The 15,334-nt window shown below is 41.8% G+C and overlaps 1 protein-coding gene across 2 annotated transcripts in view; it reads right to left on the bottom strand.

Annotated features, from left to right (window-relative positions):
- Positions 1 to 870: 870 nt before the first annotated feature.
- Positions 871 to 15,334, bottom strand: part of LOC138593444 (adenosine kinase-like) — a 122,928-nt gene continuing 108,464 nt past the window's right edge. For both annotated transcript variants that reach the window (XM_069664452.1, XM_069664453.1), the window contains exons 9-11: positions 11,639 to 11,753; positions 2,365 to 2,451; positions 871 to 2,054 (exon numbers count right to left, since the gene is read on the bottom strand). In XM_069664452.1, coding sequence (XP_069520553.1) covers positions 1,930 to 2,054; positions 2,365 to 2,451; positions 11,639 to 11,753 — 327 coding nt within the window. In that variant the 3' untranslated portion in view covers positions 871 to 1,929. The remainder of the gene's footprint in view (positions 2,055 to 2,364; positions 2,452 to 11,638; positions 11,754 to 15,334) is intronic.

The raw sequence follows: 15,334 nt of genomic DNA, 5'->3' as shown, positions 1-15,334 counted from the left end.
CATGGCTCCCTCTTTTTGTGTTTGTGTTTTGCCATCTGTCATCTTGAGAGGCAAATGAACCAGCTGCCATGGAGTGTGATCTTGCCCAATCAGAAATGTGGTCCTTTTCAAAGCGCATCTGTGTGAAACCTTAAAAAATGCTGATGAAAAAAAAAAAGTGTCTCAAAGTTGTTAATAACATTTTGGCTGGAGAATGTTTTCACCTAGACGCCCCCGATTAGCATAAATGCATAAACTACGCCTCATTAGAGGAAACAGAGCTGTTGCGCAGGGAGTGTAAAAACCGGATTCAGAGAAAATAAAAGAAAATATGATGTAACAGGTTGTTCTAGGGGAACAAATAATGTTATTCTCGATCACACTTCTTTTGTTAAACAGATGAGCGTTGAATTGTTTTCTACAAAACACTTGAGACACTGCCCAACACTTCTGCTGGCCCACAGTCAGTGGGAGGGAAAGGGATAGGGATAGAGGGGGCCTCCCTCTGATCCCCGTCTCCAACCCCCAGCGACAGCACAGCTGGTTACGAAGGATCAGCCTAATTTTCAGGTCTCACTAATGATCGCCAAGAAGAGCAACCACTAATCCCTTAACTGGGAAAAATGATCTCCTGTAGCCCTGCAGTGCAGCTCCACACCCCGAGAGTCCAGTTAGGCATGAGTGGGGATGACTGAGCGGAGCCAGGACACCAGGCTGGTCCTGGTCTCCCCCTCCCTCTCCTCCCACACACCCCCACCAGTCTCCTCCATAATGGAGAGTGTTGAGCTGTCCAAAAGTGATTAGCATGAGAGAGCCTCTGGCTGATTAAATAATGAGGAAACGCTCTGTGTTTTAACATCATTTCTGCATTTTGCTTTTCTGTGCTTTTAAAGAAACTTCACGTGCTAAAAAAACATCTTAAATGTGTGCTTTGGTGGTACAAGAGTTATGTGATGGGATGAGTTTGATATTCTTTTATTTGTGTTATAACAAAAAACAATAATCCCACTTTGTCCTTTTAAAGTCGTCACTTTTGAAACTTGAACGACACCCATAATAGCGCCCCTTCCATATTTTGTGCAGCTGAATATTAAAGGAGTACTCGACTGAAAGTGTGCTGTATATTTTAGCATATAGTACAACAAAACTCAGCGCTTGCAGGCTTGAGAAAAAGTTTGCAGCTTTGTAAAGAATGGCACTCATTTTCAACACTCCTAAACACACCACGTCTGTTTCGCACTGAGGCCTGCTCATTCCTCAGAAGCTCCAATTAAAGTAGCGTAATTAGCAATCTATTAGCATGGTGGTATTTTTTAAAAAAAGACACTAGAAGATAACGGAGGAGTTGATTGTGTAGCAGGAAAGGTTTGAGAAGTTGTTACAGAAGTTTTTTTGGCCGTGACTCTGGGTCGCCGTTAAAATCGATTGCAACTTCTGCGAATCGAAGCTGCCGTCCTTCACGAAGGAGCAAAAACTTTTCAAACCTATCCTGCGGGATAATATACTCCCCCACCACTGGTGCATTTCTTCAGTGTGATCCAAATTATTGTCGATGTGTAAAAAACAGAAGCGCTACATAAACAACTTCTAGAGAAGTTTCAGAGCAATGAGGAGACAGAACTCTGCTGTTTGGATCCTGAGTGTTTGAAACATACAGAATTGATATATCTATAGTGGAAAGGTCAAACGTGGAGATACATTTTGACGCTCCTAAAAAGATTTCAGCAGTATACTCCCTTAAATATAACTACGTAAGTCCAATATTTGATAGTAGAACATTGAATTGAATTAAAACATCAGAGTTGCTTATTTGAGGTCGATTAAATATTCAAGCTGCACCATTTAGTCCCATGTAAGTTATTGTAAATAGAAAAAAGTTGTACATAAATTCCTGAAGCATACATATACAAGTATCTCGTGGAAAAAGACAAATATGCAAAGTTGGATGCATCATTGAAAGTCTGGCTTCTCTGGGAAGGTGCATCCGACCCGTTTGATGATGACGTTGGCGGCGTAGTGTCCCGCCCGGATACACTCCTCCAATGGGTGCTCTTGGACCAAAGCAGACAGGAATCCTGGGTAGACAAAAGAGTGGAAGTCAATCTTTAACCATGCATAATACTCTGAAATAGTTTGAGTAGCAGTTAGCATTCATGCTAGCCTGATGGTTTAGGAAAAGAGACAACTTATTTCATCCTCAACAGGACTCAAATGCAGGCTGTTTTACGCAGTGCTATGATAAGCTCACAGTGAGTACGAACAGCAGGCTAAATGTCACGCTCATATAATCTGGAGGTAATACTATGTTACATAGTTGGCCAGTATCAAAGGTTAATTGGGAGTGTACATAGCGATCAAGCTGTGCAGAAGATTTTCGTGCCGTACCTCCCACAAAGGCATCTCCGGCTCCGTTAGTGTCCACGATGTCGTTCTGGTCGATGTCCACAACAGGGAACATGGTCACACTCTCACCTGCGGTCAAGACACGGGAGAGCTGTTAATTAAAGTTCATCACCAGGGTTTCAACTTATTATTAATATAACTTTAATTGTGACTTGATATTTAAAATATCATAGGTCATTTCACACAGAATGGCTTTGCTATAATTGGATATAGTTAGCCTTTTTGATTTTAGCACTGCATGGTATTATTTCTTTGGCTACGACTTTACTTTGTATCATTATGCTCACAAACGCTTGCTAACTTTATAAAATTTGGAAAGCTAATAAACACAAGTTTGAATCTCAAAAACATGCTGGGTCAAAACAGATAAACATATAAATCTGAATCTCAATATGTTATATTAGACACGTTAGCAGTGCGGCTCTATCGATGGCAATGTTACGTACCAGTTAGTGAATTTTAGCATGCTAATTGGCATGCTAAAGTAAGCTTTAATGGAGAACATGGTAAACATTATGGAGGTAAATTGTCATCTTCTAAAGCAACTTGTGATTATTTCAACCTTAGCCACGTTAGCAGTGCGGCTCTATAGATGGCAATGTTAAGTGCTAATTAGTGACTTTTAGCATGCTAGCATGCATGCAAATGTAAGCTTTAAAGGAGAATGTGGTAAACATTATGGAGGAAATATCTGGTCTTATGAGGCAACTTGTGATTATTTCTCATTGGCCATGTTAGCGGTGTGGCTCTATAGATGGCAATGTTATGTGCTAAATATTAAATTTTAGCATGGTAATGTGCATGCAAATGTAAGCTTTAATAGAGAACATGGTAAGCAATATGGAGGAAATATCTTATGTTATGAGGAAACTTGTGATTATTTCTCATTAGCCACGTTAGCAGTGCAGCTCTATAGATGGCAATGTTAAGTGCTAATTAGGGAATATTAGCATGCTAACGTGCATGTGACCGTAAGCTTTAAAGGAGAATGTGGTAAACATTATGGAAGAAATATCTGGTCTTATGAGGCAACTTGTGATTATTTCTCATTGGCCACGTTAGCATCGTGGCTCTATAGATGGCAATGTTACATGCTATTGATTTTTAGCATGGTAATGTGCATGCTAACGTAAGCTTTAATGGAGAACATGGTAAGCAATATGGAGGAAATATCTTATGTTATGAGGCAACTTGTGATTATTTCTCATCAGCCACGTTAGCAGTGCAGCTCTATAGATGACAGTTTTGTGTTATGCAAGTGAACTTTAGCACGCTAGTGTGCATGCTAACGTAAACTTTAATGGTAAACATGTGGCTTTTAGGCTAAACAACAGCTCTTTTAGCATTGTCACTTTGAGCTTGTTAGCGTGCTGGTGTTAGCATTAAGCTTTAAACGACCTCAGGGAGCTGCTAGCAAGGTTGTAGACTTTAAGTATTGTTAATTTATTGATCATTTGTGGATAACTCTTTTATAAAATAGTGAATAATACCTGAATATTTGAGAATTTTTTTGCATTTTTGCGTGAAAAATAACATTAACAAGTGACAGTAAATTAAAATAGTTCATTTCTGGTAAAATAGAGGAGCACCTCTGTATAAAAAATATGGCAATGTCCTGTGGTGGCTTGACTAAATGTTTGAAAAGCAACATGATAAAACGTAAGAATTCAAAACACATTTGTTTAGTTCAGCGATCTAAAAATTAAAAACAAAAGTTACTTAGAGTACTTTCAGTTCAGAACGGAAACCATTAAATGAGGCTCTGTGTTATTTTCAGTGAATTATATTGCTTCAATTATCAGTAGCATATGCACTTCAAAGGGACTCCCAGTTTAAAGGAGAGGAGGGGGGGGGGGAAAGAAACAAAAATCTACCAGATGACAAAGTCTGGAGGTGTAGAGTGACATTAAATCAGCAACTTATGTCAGAACAATCTAAACCACACACACCATCTTCAAACAATCCGAGGGCTCTGGTGCCGACGTGAACCTTCAAAAAGGTGCAGGAGACAAAAGACTGACGTGTGGATAAAAGGAACACGAGGAGGCTGACAGACCTCTTATAGAGAAAAAAAGGTTGGAGTTTAAGGAGAACATGAGATAAAAAAAAACTACAAAAAAGTTCTTTAATGAGGCTCCCTGCTAATCTAACAACGGCTCACAGAATATCTGGGCGGCAGATATGACACCCTGCTTATTAATTTATTAATTCATTTCTGTCCTTGTCCTACAGGGCGAAAGATACACAACCCGGCGCTGAGCATATGCTTAACACATGATGTCAGGGAAATTACTGCAACACGCCAACTGTGAGAGCGACTCCATCAAGTTGTGGTTGAAAATGACATCTTATAAAGCAGACTGTGAGTGCATTACATGTCAGGAACCCGAAGAGGAATCAGATCAAGAGATAGATTGTGTTTTCATAATGGCATATTTTCTCTTTAAAAAGAAAGCAAGGTGATTGTTGCTCTAATAATAAATTACAATAAGACAAGAATCCGCTAATTAGCAGCATAACGGCGTTACTTAATTAATGCCACAGACTAAGCTTGAGAATCCTCCTCCCTCTTGAAACGATTAACCGCACTGGAAAATGTGCGAACAATAAATTACAGTTTGTCAGTTATTCCACGGTTAGGAAACTCAAGTCGTTAGATGTGGTTAGAGCTTAAATGCGCTACACTTCTGCGGCTATAAAACCGGATGCTTTAAAACTCGACGCTGCTGAACTATAGATCCAAGAAATACAATATCAATTTGTGTGTGGATTTGTTTACGGTAGTTAAAACTAATTGTTCCTCTCTCCAGTGGGAGTGGTACAGGAGGAGTCAGGTCTTATTAGAAAGACAGAAACAAAGTAGCCTCTCCCATGAGATGATGCTAATCTTTGAGGCAACACTGCTAGCAGGGGTGTAGGAGAAGACTTGTTGATATGTTCTGGATTTTAATCATTTAAATTTATTTGGGAATTGGTCGACTCTGTGTGCTCTAACATGGATTGTGTTGTTCTTTTTGTCCTCTGTTGTGTGTTAGTAGCTTTGGCCATTCCCGTCAAACTGGTGTACCGTTATTTGCCTGTTTAAGCAAACTGAGTTACTTTATGAGCTAAAGTCATTACAACATCAGAATAGTTATTATAAAATGTTGAATTAAACCGTAACTAACAACAGATTTAAGTAAGTTCTTTAAGTAATCATATTGCTAACAGCCGGATAGCATTTCTTTAGCCATGCTAGCAGGTAGTCCTAGCTAGCAGTGTGTCTGAAATATATTAAAACCAAGTTAAAGTGTCATTCATAGTTCCCGGATACTAATGACATTGTTAATTATCTTGTGCCATCATCAGGTCAAAAGTCTTTTAATTATTGTGGTTTAAGACTCTTACAAAACTATAACATAACAACGTTGTACTGTTTTCTAAGAGCTATTTAGCAAATGTTAGCATGCTAACACTCTTGATTTAGATGGTGAACATGGCTACATTATTCTTGCTAAACATTTACATATTAGCGTTGTCATTGCGAGCATGTTAGCATGCTGAGGTTAGCAGCTCAAAAGAAGGCATAGCAGTGCTTAAAGGAGCAGTTTGCCCCTAGAAAAAGCCAGTGTCAGTCAAAGCTGGTGTTCTCTGTAATCGATAGAAGCAATAATATTTGAAATGGGCGCCATAGCTGTGGAGAAAGTTGCTCATGGTTTCACCCATTCTACATTCCTCCAACATCCAGCATGCATTGCGCCCCTCCCTCTGAAAGGAACAGCCCAGTGAGAGGAGCTGGAGTGGAATACTACCGTTTCGCTGCAGGCAACGCTGAAATAGGACGGGAATATACCGGTGGATTGTCTAAAAACTCTTCAGGTCTGCAGTCTACATTTCAAACCTGACGATTTTGAACGAGACACGACATCGGAGGCGGGCTTCCAAGATTGAGGAAGTGCCTCCGCCAGATAATCTAAAAAGCTATACCCATAAAAGCATGATAGGACTGAGGTTGAACATTGGCAAACTGGCCCTTTAAGTATAGCATCACAGAGCTGCTAGCATGGCTGTAGACTTTTAGTCTTGTAAAAATACAAGGTCAATTTTGTTAACAGTTTATAGCCCGTAATTACACAATGACTATAACAAAATAAGACACACAATTGTAGTGCAGTTGTTTTAAAAAGCTACTCAACAGGTTCTGTTAGCATTTGGATTCATGCCTCATTATTTTGGTCCTTTTTGAGTATGACAGTTCAGCTTTTAGAAGTTATGTAAATCATGTTGATGTGATCATTTGAATTTAAGTTTCAACCCCAAACAGAAATGATTTAGTGTGGGCGGCATGAAGTTTCTGATGGTATAAAGAGAACTTTCAGAGCCGTGTTTGCATAGCGCGATGGACATCCAGTATTTCTCTTCCTTCAATCATCACGGCCGAAGTTTGTACTTTGCTGTTCGGGGAAAGTTCACATAACCTCATTGATGCAAATTATTAAATTTGACTGACATGTTAACTCAGGTTACAGTCCAACTATTCCCCGCCCGTCTGAAACAGAACTCCAACTGGCAAGAACTGAAAAAAAGAAAGAAAAACTTCTGCCAAGATCCTCTGACTGTGTTTTTTCTGGCTCGTGGAACGTCTGAAAACATCACTTCGCTGAACTCATTTCACATTTCACTGTAATGAGATCTACAACATTATTTTCAATCAATAAAACTCAGCCGCACTCTTTTTATTCGAACGCTGGAATATTTCTCAGAGTTTGGGGTTTGACAAAAGCGGTGGAAGCTGGCGAACGTGTGGGAGAGGGGGAAGAGTATGGCTGTGCTGTGACAGGTAACCTGCAACAGAGGGAAGAAACTGTAAGAAAAAAACTCAAATACTTCCTTAGAGAAAGCTATAATTGTGTGCTTTTGTTAATTCGCTCTTTGTAATTCGCTCATTACAACTCTTGAATGGTGGTGATTAAACTTAAGAAGTTCTTTCAACAGGCGTCTCTTTGAAATGAGTATCAATTAAGTCCTTTATTATTGGCTATTCTTTCTAACAATGCCAATTCGTTGCCTGAGAAAATGCACTTCTGTTAAAAATAGTGACTGTACATGCAAATAAGACGACCTCGGCTTTATTGGAAAATGAGCATATGGAGCGTTGTTCTCTGAAATTACTACACGCTTCACTTGGTCGTGTTCCAGCGCTCACTATTGTTGCAGGTACATCAAATAGTTGGCAGGGCTTTAAAAAAACGGAACTTTGATCATGTTACACAGTAAAAGCAACACAAGTTAAAACAATTAATACATCATTTTAAACCCTGAGACTGGGAATTACACGACATGTTTTCGCTAAAAGGCACGAGTAAAAGCGGAGTTTAAGTATCTTTATGTGAGAAACTTCCCCGAGAATACTTCTTCTGGAACGCTTCCTGTTGCGTTTCAGCCAAACTCGCAGCCTCGGAGAGAGAGAGAGAGAGAGAAAGGGAGGAAAAACAACGTTACCGCTTTCTTGGCAAACGCGACAGGTTAGGAGCGAGCTGACATTCAATCTGTTTCCCTATCGTAACCAGCATCTTTGTTCACAATCGAGTTAGAGAAAGGGAAAAAAAGAGAATACATATGCCTGTAATTACTGTAACCACAGGCAAAAGATCATCGCCAACCAATATCCTTTCAGGGAGACATGAAAGAAAACACTTGAATGTGAAATGCCAAGGGGAAAGAGAGGCGGTCTCTCTCCGAGCGCAGGATGTTAATTGATTTAGTCTATCATGAAGTATGGAGCATAAACACTCAGCTTTTTAAACAGACTATAAGTAGACTTTTAAATAATCTGCACCACTGTAAGGGATAGCGCTTTAAAGCCTTTTGCCTTGCAGTCACTCCTCATGTGATTAACATGTATAGATCAGGCCTCTTTTTCAAAGTCGAGATCTGCCTGCTTAGCTCCCTCGAGAGCTCTAAAACTCACCGAGGAGCCGAGTCAGGCTTTATCAAGTCCTTATCAGCGATTAGAGCGGCGACCCCCGCTGAATGATCGTTTATTAGATCTCCTCGCCGTTAAGGTTCGGGGCACAATGATCTTAATTACCGCTTTAATGGGAGTATAAGCAAAAGCCCGGCGTAGTTCAGCGGTGTCAGTGGCAGCTAAATAAAAGGGCCGTTTCCCCCCGTGCTCCCAGCTCTTACAAGGCACGTTTGAAGCGCCGGCGTGATGAAAGGCTCCAAATGAAGGGCAGGGAGGAAAAAGAAAAAAGAACAATAACAAATTGACATCTCTTTTTGGAGAATTATACCACAGGGGGAAGGCATTCTCCAATCCTTAATCACTGTAAAATGGTTTAACATGACATGCAGAGGCTGGCAAATGATCAAATCCTGACAGGAGGACAAATTGCAAACAAAATGAGAGATCAAGTTTATTAGAGCGCCGCCTCTGGGAAATGAAAATCTTTAATTCTCTTTTTACATTGACATTTATTTGGCTGGCATGAATAGCGGTGTTCTCTCGCACACACCGATGCCGCTCCGCAGACTACTGTAACAGCTCCAATGCAATGATAGCACAGTCAATGACATTTATCATGTTTGCCTTTGTAGATGACATCTGAAACACATTGTCTTTCATCCCGCCTGCATTCATCATGTATTTTATATAAAGTTCACAGCGGCGCGCGGCTCTGTCTTCGTGCAGGAGCAATGAGGGGAGCAGGCAGGAATTATCCATCACCTCCAGCACAATGGATGGATTCTTGTTCTTTTTAAGCGTCGGGGTTCTGCTTAAAGATTCTTTTCAAATCCTCATGAAAGGAAATTTACTTCCAGGAATTCTACTTGGAGAAAGAAAATGGACGATGAGCTGCCCTTAGGAGTGAAACACAGCTCTCTGCCCTGAACATGAGATTTTTTATGAGTTATTTTGCATGAAATTGGAATATTGTAACATAGTTGTGTGATATTCAACTTCAACCATATCATGTGGTCAAGATCCTTCAGCAACATTATTTTTCTATACAGCAGTCCGAAATTCACTCTTCTTTTAGCTCCAGTTTTGGTCTCCACCAACGGCTGACGGAAATATCTCACTCTTTAGCTGCTAAATTAGTATGTTCACCAGGTAGTCGCTAACTTTCCATCCGTCCATTATCTATAGCCCCTATTACACAGCCAGTTCAAGGCGGGATTATCTCACCTCTGTTACGCTCCATCTTCTGTGTTAAACACACAAGAGGTGGAATGGTGGGGCGAAGTTGTCCTGCCTCTAAGCTGGAATCGGAGGTAGTAACATGACTGTGTGTGCAAATTTGAAGAAGGCGCTGTTTGTTTACACCTCACACACGTTTTGCTTTCGCAATGCCGGAGCGCTATGTAAAAACACTAGGGCGGCTTTACCCCGGCGCTGCTTGGTCCAATGTAAAATAGCAAAGGCTGCATGAGGCCGGAGCTCTGTTACGGGGCTGAGGAGGAGTCGGCGTGTAAAAAGGGCTTATACTGCTTATCTTGTTCAGGGTCGCAGGGAGGCTGGAGCCTATTCCAGCTGTCATTGGGCGAGAGGTAGGGTACAACCTAGACTTTCCCACTGGTCAAAAAACCTGCTAACACGTGGCTTTTTTGCTTAGTGGGAAAGGTTACAATCGGCATTCAGACCTGGGTCAAATGACACATAAAACCTGAGTCGACACGCTTTCCGGCGTGATGCTATGCTCCATCGGTAACTTGCGCTACTCCTTGTCATCTCAGCTACAGATTCCGCTGTCTCCGTCTGAGCAGCGCTCGAACATCGTTCCAAATTTGGTGCCGCTGAGTTTGATAAACTGAATGAGTAATAGAGACAATAAAGACCTAACCACCGTAACATCGTCACTGTTTACTAACCCTGTCTCTGGCGCGTTTGTGACGTCAGGTGGTGAAGCAGCAGAAAAGAGACTGACAGGAGTATACTTCACTGGCAATAGGAAAAGAGACAATCAGCAACTATAAGCGGGTCTGAAAAACCTGCGTCAACATGCTAATTTGAGTTGGAAAGGGGTAACAGAGACAGACAACCTTTCGCATTCACACCTATGGGCAATTTTAGAGTCACCAATGAACTTAGCGAGCATGTCTTTGGACTGTGGGAGGAAGCCGGAGTACCAGGAGGGAACTCACGCATGCAAACTCCACACAGAAAGGCCCACTTCGTCTGAACGAGCGAATTTGTGGGCAGTAAAACTAAAAAAAGTTACTTTTGAGACACTAAAGATCTTTGCAGAGCTTTATTAATTCTGTGGGTTGAACACTACAAGCCTCCCCTTTACCACCAAGTTAATTTGTCCACTGTTAATATAAAAATAGTGATCTGAGTCCTGGCCAAGATGGCGGCTAAGTTTTCATCACAATAAAAAATACAAAAAAAGGATCAAATTAATTATTGATTGCCTCATAGTACCAACAGTGAAATACTCCACAATGTTTTAGCTTAAATACTGTTGCAGGCGGTGTGAAATCGAGGACACTGAACACACTGTGAAGACAGTGTCCTGCAGTGCTAACAGTCCTGCTGTAGCTGTGCCTCTCTGCAGTCCCCGGTGATGAGTGATATGTTGGAGTCTTTACCTGAGGCCATCTCTCCCTCTCACACGACGAGTCTGAACTGCAAGGGCAACGAGGAGAGACACCCCGTGGCTCTGACAAAGGCACAGGCTCCCAGCTGTAATCTGAAACTACGCTCTCTCTCTCTCTCCTACGCCGCTTAAACCTGCAGGACCCCGCTCGGATATGATGACACCGCCTTTTTAACGTCCAGCTAACAAATCTGCGCCGAATCAAAGGAAATTAAATTGATTTGAGGAGCAAAGTTGTCAACCTCTTCCTCAAGGTCACGCTGCCAGCATTTTGTAGGAGTGGAGAAAAAAAAAAGGGCAGGATGCAAGAGTTGAAGCATTAAAAATTGCTGAGGACTGGCCTGGAGTCTGTCCAAGACAAAGTTAGAAGTACTTCACAAATCAATGCCTGCTCTCTGCATCCCCCACACTTCTTTTATGCTCTGAAATGACAGAACGTAGTGCAAGCGGTCTTTTTTTTTAAACATCTGGTGTCAATATTGCAGGTTAACTTCAAAGAAATTACTGATAGCGTTCGGCTCTTTTCACTCAGAGATCCACCATCTATTTACGGCTGCAGTCTTTGAGATATGAGGGTAAAGATGTACAAAAGGGGCCAAAGTTGGGACGGCTTCGAGAGGTACTTAAGGGAAAATATGTGCCGGATAAGTAGACGCAAATGGAAAGCGGCTCACCAACAGTTGCAACGGTGTCGTCCTTGCCCTGGGTGAAGACCACCACTCGCTGCCTCTTCGCGTTCTCCTTGGGGAGGTTCTGGGCCTTCTGCGCGATCTCGCCGATGTCCTCCGTCTGCAAACACACCAGCGCACAATGCAAGTTGCATGAATGCGTCATGAGGAGCAGTTTTCTTTAAAAAAAAGAGTTAATCAAAAGATCACAAGTGTGACAGAGAAGGGGTCAGAGATTTCCAATCGTGCCAGACGGATCAAGTGATAATGAAAGCAGATGGGGGGGCTGTGAGAACGCTCAGAGAGAGGGATCAATAGGAGCGCTCGATGATGTTTCCATGCGGCTACAGGAGAGCTGTAAAATATTAGGATGTCATATTCCCTAAGTGAGATGAAAATAAGCGTGTGAAGATATGCTGTTGTCAGATAAAGCTACTTCTTGGTGCGTGTACTGTATCATTCTCCTCCTGAAACAGGCCATCTCTCCTCAGCATCTGCACAGAATGGATATTCTCGCCTGGAGACGACAGAACTCTCCGGAGTGCTTGCCTTTGATCATGAGAGGGATAAAAAAACCCACACCTGTCAGTGCTACTTTATTATTAACTCATCATGATGTACTATGAGCAGGTGGAATGTCTTTATCGCCGCCTCGCAGTGGGGTGGACTCTGCTTTCCTGTAATATGGCTCACTGAGGAGCTAGCATTAAGGGTCGCAGACGCCTCTAGCATCTATATCAAAGCTAACACTTCAGCACCTTTAGGGTGAGCAAATACTGTGGTTATGGGAGTAATCAGAGAGATAGGCTCCAGTACCACCAAGGCACACTGGCTCACTCAAACCAATGAGCTTTTACACCTCTAAATGCTTCCCAAATGTCCTTTAATCAGCCCTGAGAGGTCCGGGGAGACCCTGGGCTGAGGAAAAATGGGTGTAACACTCTAAGTAAGTGCTAATGGTGAGGTTAATACAGAGGCTGTTAGCAGGCGATGGCAGGGGGGGGAAAAAAAGGCAATTTGTCACTGTGACTGGATGTAACCACAAGCACTCCTCCAGACACTGAATGCAAAACCGCACAAGGCTTCGGCACATTGTCACCCTCTGGTTTTATGTTGCTGACATAAAAAAAAAAAAAAAGGCGCTCTACTCAGGTTTAGGAGCTAAAAGGCTCTAAGGGGCAGAGGTGGCGGGGTTAGCATCATGGCTGCTTAGCACTCACATAAACACACAGACAAATCCTGCTGTTTGCATTGCAGAAACACTCACCTGACAGGTTCACACAGCAAAGCAATGCAGCACGAGTGCAAAACACGAATTGATAAATGATACGGTCAATTTGGTTTACGGCCGAAAAACGGCGATATTTACGATTGTGCGGCAATTGATCAGACATAAATCAACAAAGCGTGAAATATAAAAGCTTTACGAGGGCGCTAAGGAGCGTTTCAGAGATGGAGCCACTGCAGGCTGTTTGAGAAACACAGCCAGCGAACGATTCAATTAGAGCCGCCATGCAGAAAGTTCTTTGAGCGTTTAAAGGAAACAGATCACAATCAGGCGGGCCGTGTTCAGATCTGTTGATTGCTGTTTTCGGAGAGGACGAGGATTTTATCTCGTATTTTCACTGAAGAAGGGATGCTGTTGTTGTTGTCGGTCGGCGATAATGTGGTGATAGCAGTGTTCAGGATACATTCACGTGTATTGTACAGTGTCTTCGGGTTGGATGTTGACAACTGGGCAGCAACTAAAATCAAAGTATCCCTTAAAAGGAGGCAGACTGACCAAGTAACTGGACTTTTTCTGACTTTAAATGAACTTTATGTGCCTTAAAAATAAACAAATAATAATGTGCAATGAAATTAAATGTGTAATAAAGATGAGAAATGTTAAAGACAATCAACGCTGGAAGTGTAAGAAGGCATGGTGCAGAGATATTGGGAAGTTGGCTTTGAGCCACACTGCCCATACATGGCTTTGTCTCCTTGGTGACAGGACAATGGTTCCTTATTTAAATAATAATAAACTCGGTATTTCAAAAGTTGGGCTGAATGCAGCTGCAACACTGTAAGAACCCTCGGTGTCTCACTGCGAAGGAATGGACTCGTAAAATGGATAAGATTTCATCGTGTGACGAACATTAGGAAGAGTTAATGTTGGGGGGAGGGCAGCGGGGATATGGGGTCAGTTCTGGCTGCATGTTAAATTGAAGTTACAGTAACATGATAATGTCAGTGATTGTATATTTTCGTGTCCTGGGTCGTAGGAATTTCTGTATATATATATATATATGTTATATTTATAATGTGCAGGGTGTGCAGGGTGAATGTGGGTGTAACTCCCACCTCGGCCCTTTGCCTCGTGTCATCCCTCATTCTCTCTTCTCCTGTCTCCAACACTATCCACAAGGGGTGGGACAAAATATCGATACGGCAATGTATCATCTTGTTAGGCTAGGCTAGCACCAAATATCGATGTTTTAATTTGCAAATATACGGCGCTCTAAACAGATTTCCCTGCGAAACGTGTGCCTATTTCATGACTCCTCGCGGTGCCGCTTATGACATGAATGAGGGAAATTAATTGGCTGAAGAAGAAATTAAAGTAATAATCTCGAAGATTTCTGTTTAAATAAATGTCTGTTAAGTCTCTATCGCCGAATGAGGTAACACAATGGTGATTGAGCCTATGGCCCACTGATGAAAGCCTTTGCATTTGCAGTATTACAGACTGGGTGTCTGTGGCGACTTTCGCTGAAAAAAATTACAAAAATTACAATCACCCAGCAGTGGTTGGTCTGCCAGAGAGGGTAGGCGGAGCTAAGCGGCTGCTTTTCCGCTCTCTGCAAGTGTTGCGAGTAAACAGTAATCTACTACGGCTGAACAATCTACAGATACAACAAAATTCGACGCTCAGATGAAGGCAAACAGTGTACCGTCAGCGAGGAAAAACGGTTACAACCGGAGCCAACTGTGGACGTCACACATGCAACACTGTCTGGATATCTGGGAAGTGTGCTCCCGCATTTACCGTTTATCGCCATAGCTGCCGCCAAAGAGAACAAAGCTGAGATCTTCGAGATTACAGCTTTAATCAGATATCGTAATGTATCATTATATGATCGTCTTGATCAATTATCGCAGAATCGCTGTATCGTGATATTATCATGGGCCACGTATTGTATCCTTAGTTACCCTGCGATTTCCACCCCTACTATCCACTGTCCTCTCTATAAATAAATACATATATATAGATATATATATGTATATTTATAATGTTCAAAAATATCTGAAAAAAGGTCAAAGGTCAATGCACGTTTCTATCACTACTTCTTTAATCTCTTTTATTACTATAATACATGTGTAAGAGTGGGTTTGAATGCAGGATATACACAGCAAATTTCGCTTTACACTGAAACTACAATAACAGCATACTATTATTGTATTTTATTTTGAAAAGGACCGTCCATGGACTCTGCACTCCTACTTCAAGTATTTTAGGTATGTGTGAATGTCTGTGAATACTGCTGTGCCAGTATAGCTGTTATTTCCTGCTTTAAACACATTTATAGAGGTTACTGTACACTGTATATATCTGTATTTCGAATGCTTGTCAATACAGTGCACAGTTCACACCTACTGTACGGGGGCAAGTGAAATTGTCATCAGAAAGTGTCACAGCTCGTGTCAAAAGAAAAAAAGCGA

This window comes from Semicossyphus pulcher, unplaced genomic scaffold (genome assembly GCF_022749685.1).
Source record: "Semicossyphus pulcher isolate SPU_LCO1_2020_fin unplaced genomic scaffold, fSemPul1.0.p SCAF_16, whole genome shotgun sequence".
In the NCBI taxonomy this organism is placed as follows: domain Eukaryota; kingdom Metazoa; phylum Chordata; class Actinopteri; order Labriformes; family Labridae; genus Semicossyphus; species Semicossyphus pulcher.
This window is presented reverse-complemented; position numbering and strand designations above follow the sequence as displayed.